The following is a 4,969-nucleotide window of genomic DNA, read 5'->3' as shown; positions in this document are numbered from 1 at the left end:
TTAATTGTGCTTGGTGAGGTTAAATAATGTGTAGAGGCTGAAAGCAGAGACTCTAGAGTCAGACTCTTGTCACAGTCCTTGTCTCACTCTCTAATTTTGAATAAACTGTTCTATCCCCTTTTGTCTATACCCTTTCATTATCTGTGAAATTAAGATAACAGTATTAAATATTCTTAAGGTTTTTTTAAAGGATGAAATAAGATAATAATTTAAAGCATTCAGCTTAGAGCTGGAGTGTTCAGTTAAATGTCAGCAATAATTGATGGTGATGATGATGACGGCAATAATAATGATGATTTGAAAACTTCACTGAGACAGGTTAAGTGCCTCAATGGAAACCCAAGTTTTACTACTCTAGAACATATAGTTTTTAAAACATATTTTGTCCTACATTATTAGGAACTCTGAATTTCCTGCGTGATCAGGATACTTTATATGGCTTCACCCAGCAACTACTCCACTGCTCCTGTTTCTGAATTCCTCCTCATCTGCTTCCCTTACTACCAGAGTTGGCAGCATTGGCTGTCCCTGCCCCTCAGCCTCCTCTTCTTCCTGGCCATGGGGGCCAATGCCACTCTCCTGATCACCATCTGGCTGGAGGTCTCTCTGCATGAGCCCATGTACTACCTGCTTAGCCTCCTTTCTCTGCTGGACATTGTACTCTGCCTGACAGTCATCCCCAAGGTCCTGGCTATCTTCTGGTTTGATCTCAAGTCCATCAGCTTTTCAGCCTGCTTCCTCCAGATGTTCATCATGAACACTTTCTTGACCATGGAGTCCTGTACATTCATGGTCATGGCCTATGACCGCTATGTAGCCATTTGCCACCCACTACGATACCCATCCATAATCACTGACCAGTTTGTGGTTAAAGCTACCATATTTGTTGTGGCCCGGAATGGCTTCTTTTCTCTTCCTGTTCCAGTTCTTTCTTCTCGACTCAGATACTGTGCAGAGAACATCATCAAGAATTGTATCTGCACTAACCTGTCTGTGTCCAAACTCTCCTGTGATGACATCACCTTCAACCGGCTCTACCAGTTTGTGGCAGGCTGGACCCTACTGGGCTCTGACCTCATCCTTATTGTTCTGTCCTACTCCTTCATCCTGAAAGCTGTGCTAAGGATCAAGGCTGAGGGTGCTGCAGCCAAGGCCCTGAGCACATGTGGTTCCCACTTCATCCTCATCCTCTTCTTTAGCACAGTCCTGCTAGTTCTGGTCATCACTAACCTGGCCAGGAAGAAGATTCCCCCAGATGTCCCTATCCTGCTTAACATCCTGCACCACCTCATCCCCCCAGCTCTGAACCCTATTGTTTATGGCGTGAGAACCAAGGAGATCAAGCATGGAATCCAGAAGCTGCTGAGAAGGTTGTAAGAGGTAAAATGGACCATATCCACCTTTGGAATTGTTAGTAGAACTCAGGAATTATTTTTATGTTGGAAAGGAAATTTTACTTTTTAATCCCAGAATGAGTTCTGATTCTTTCTATCTCAGACAACAATGAAAATAATGTTGAATCCTTGTTTCCTTGTTTCCTCCTGCTTCAAAGGAAACCATCTCTCCTGGATTCTGTGGTCACTTGCAAATTTGCCCTGACTGACTCCTTATCTGAGGGTCTTGCCAAGACTTAGTCAAGTGGAGCTGGATTGGAGTGGGAGTGTTTGGCCCTAAAGAAACAAACTTTGTACTTAAGGAAACCTGCCTGTTCCCTGATTTGCAAGGAACATAGACAACTCTCCTACCTCCTATTTCAGAGATGGCTTTTGTGTTGTGAGGGGTTGATTGGGTGGAAATATATATGTTACCCCAGAACTTTGGCTCTTGGGGTGAAGTGCTTTACTCTGAACATTCCTGACTCTCTTTTTTGGCGCCTGTGGCCATCTTTTGGCTCCTCAGATCTTTCCAAAACCTGTTAAGATTTTCCATCTGTGAAACCTCTCTGGATAGCTTTTCTTTCTTGCTCTTCTCTCTTTCTTTCCTTCTTTCCTTCCTACTAAGATTCTTTTTTCAGTTTTGTTTTTGTTATTGTTGCTGTTGTTTATAAAGATTGACACTATTTTAGGGCTTTCATTGGGGGAGGAGAGGAGTTGCACTATTTGCTGTGGTATGTGTCCTTTTCTTCATTATCTTCATTTTCATGACTCTATAATCCTCACTTTATCCCATATACCTCCTACAAGGAACTTTCCATCAGATCTCAGGTGACATCCCTCCACAACTCTAATATGCCCACTAAGCCTCCATTATGAGCTGTGGCTGGTATAGCTTTTAACAGTTTTCCAGACATAGAAACTTTAGGGTTTGATTTTCACAGATAAATGCATTGAACTATTTTGCAATCCCCATGCATTTGTTCAATGTTTCCAATGAATATTTTTGTAGAAACAACCTGAGACTTTGAAGTCCATCATTTTTCCAAATATCATTTGAATAACATTCCCAGCTGGATTATCTTACTTTCTTTTGTATTGAAATTTGTCCTTGATGAATGACTGGTATTGAAATTAGTATTTCTACAGTATTTTTTCTTATGTATCAATTTATCTTTTATTTTCCAGTTTTGTTGAGATATAATTGACCCATAACACTGTATTAGTTTAAGGCATACAACATGATGATTTGATATTTGTGTATTTCAAAATGATTACCATAATGTGTTTAGTTAATATCCATCAACTCAGATATTATAACTTTTTTCTTGTGATGAGAACTTTTTTTTGAGGGTGGCTGTCTCTTTGGCACTAGACACCTGGTACTTCTCTGTATTTGGAAGGTGCTGCATTTCTGCATGCATTTTTGAATTGCTGGGTTTTGAAAGACCCTTTAGGGTCTATTATATCACATTTAACAACATTGATTTCATCAAAATATCAAGGGATCAAGTTGGCTGAGCTCTCTTTTTCTTTCATCTCTTCCAATCTTTCCTTTCTACAGAGGTACTTTTAATTGGATATCTACTATGTATCAGACACTTTTTATATGTTCTTATTTTACCTACACATTTGTCCTGTGAAGTTTTTTTCTGTTGGCCCTAGATGAAGAAACTAAAGCTCACAGAAGTCTAATGATTCTTAAGATTACAGCAATTGAGCCGAGATAAATTCATGTTACTTGGGCTCTTGAAGCATAGGTTCTTTCCACACTACTGGTCCCACCCTTGGCTGTGCAATAACATAACATATGAGTTACAAAAAACTCGAGTTACATCCCAAGTTTCTCATATCCCCAGCCCAAGCTTAGTGTCTGGTACTTAGTAGGCACACTATAAATATTAACTTGATTCCCAGAAGTTTATGGCAGAGGTTAAGCCTCAATATGTTTGCTGAGAAGAGACATATCCTTGTTTCATGTATTACCACATTTTTTTAAATCACTTTGTTATTTTATTTATTTGTTTCATTTAATAATTTTTTAACTTAAAATTTGACCAACCCATCTCCACAATGCCTCCACCTTCCACCTCTGGCAACAACCAGTCTGTTTTCTGTATTTATGAGTTTTTTTAATTTTCTGTTCTGCATATAAGTGAGATCATACAGTACATGGCTTTCTCTGACCTAATATACAGACAGATATAGCCTCAGATAGGACTATAGTCCTGGCCAACAGTTTGCAACCTGGGGAGACCCTAAAGAAGAAAACCAAACTAAGCCATGCCTGGACTTCTGACCTACAGAGCTATGCTTCCAATTAAAAAAAAAAAAAAAAACTTAAAAAGAATCAGAAAAATTAAACCCCAAAATGTAGAAGACAAGAAATAATACAAATATAAACAAACAAACAAACAAAGAAAAAACAAAGAATATATGTAATAGAAAATATCAAGAAAGCCAGAAGTTAAAAATGAAAAATGATAATAAAAGAGATAAACTTTTAGAAAAATAAAACACAAATTTAAATTATCTAGAATTTTTAATATACACATTTGAAATTTGAGATGTTTTAAATGTAATAGAACTATCTTATGAACTGCTAAGATAATTAATTTGACAATGACATAATATACAAATCCCTTGATAAATACAACTTTCCAAAGATGGCAAAGGACAAACAGTTAAAAAAAAAAATCTGATCATTCCATATCTGTAAAAGATGATGAAATCATAACTGAAGTTTTTTCCATAGAGAAAACTCTGGGCCTAGATACCTTCATGGTGAAATCTCAAGAGTGAAAGAAGAAATTACATAAATACTTTCAGAAAACAGGAAAAGAGGGAATATTTTCCAATATATTTTTGAGGTTATCATAAACCCAGCATCAAACACTCCCAGGAATTACAAGAAAATTGTAAGCCAATATCTCTCATGAACATAGATACACAAATTCTAAACAAAATATTTGAAATTGAACACAGAAACAACAAAAATTATGTTATGAACAAGTGACGTTGATTATGGAATGAAAAGTCACTTTAATCATTGAAAATTGACCTATATTTGATTCACCTCATTTACCTTAATCCAGGGAAAAACACAAATTTCTCAATAGATTCAGGAAAATCATGCAACAAAGTTCACCATGAATTGGTAATAAAAATAACCTCAGGAATGTACAAATAGAAGGGAATTGCCTTCCTGTTAAAGGTTATCTTCTAACTTGAAAGGGAAGAGCAAGATGGCAGAGGAGTAGAAGACTTAAATTTCCTCTGGTCCCAGGAGTTCAGCTAGATAGTTATCAAACCATTCTGAACACCTACAAACTCAACAGGAGATTGAAGAGAAGAATAGCAGCAATTCTATGAACAGAAAAGTGACCACTTTCTGGAAGGTAGGCTGTGCAGAGAAGTGAATCCAAGGGGATGTATGAGAAGATAGACTGCAGAGGGAGGGGACAGCTCCCAGCAAGTGATAAGAGTAGCAGAGCACAAAATCAGAACTTTTAGAAGTCTGCTGAGTGGAGGGACACACTCCAGTGGCAAAGTGGGGGTGGAATCCTTGCTGGTTCAGTGTGGTCTCAGGACGCTCA

At 37.8% G+C, this 4,969-nt stretch overlaps 1 protein-coding gene across 1 annotated transcript; it reads left to right on the top strand.

Moving 5' to 3' along the window:
- Positions 1 to 429: 429 nt before the first annotated feature.
- Positions 430 to 1,377, top strand: LOC308350161 (olfactory receptor 56A4; the record flags this gene model as incomplete). Its single annotated transcript, XM_080815164.1, has 1 exon — positions 430 to 1,377. Exon 1 carries the CDS (start codon positions 436 to 438, stop codon positions 1,375 to 1,377), a length of 942 nt encoding a protein of 313 aa, XP_080671290.1. The 5' UTR covers positions 430 to 435.
- Between the last annotated feature and the right edge of the window lie 3,592 nt (positions 1,378 to 4,969).

The sequence above is a fragment of the Martes martes genome (genome assembly GCF_963455335.1).
Source record: "Martes martes genome assembly, chromosome: 10".
In the NCBI taxonomy this organism is placed as follows: domain Eukaryota; kingdom Metazoa; phylum Chordata; class Mammalia; order Carnivora; family Mustelidae; genus Martes; species Martes martes.
Note: the sequence above shows the minus strand (reverse complement) of the source record. Positions and strands in the feature narration are given on the sequence as shown.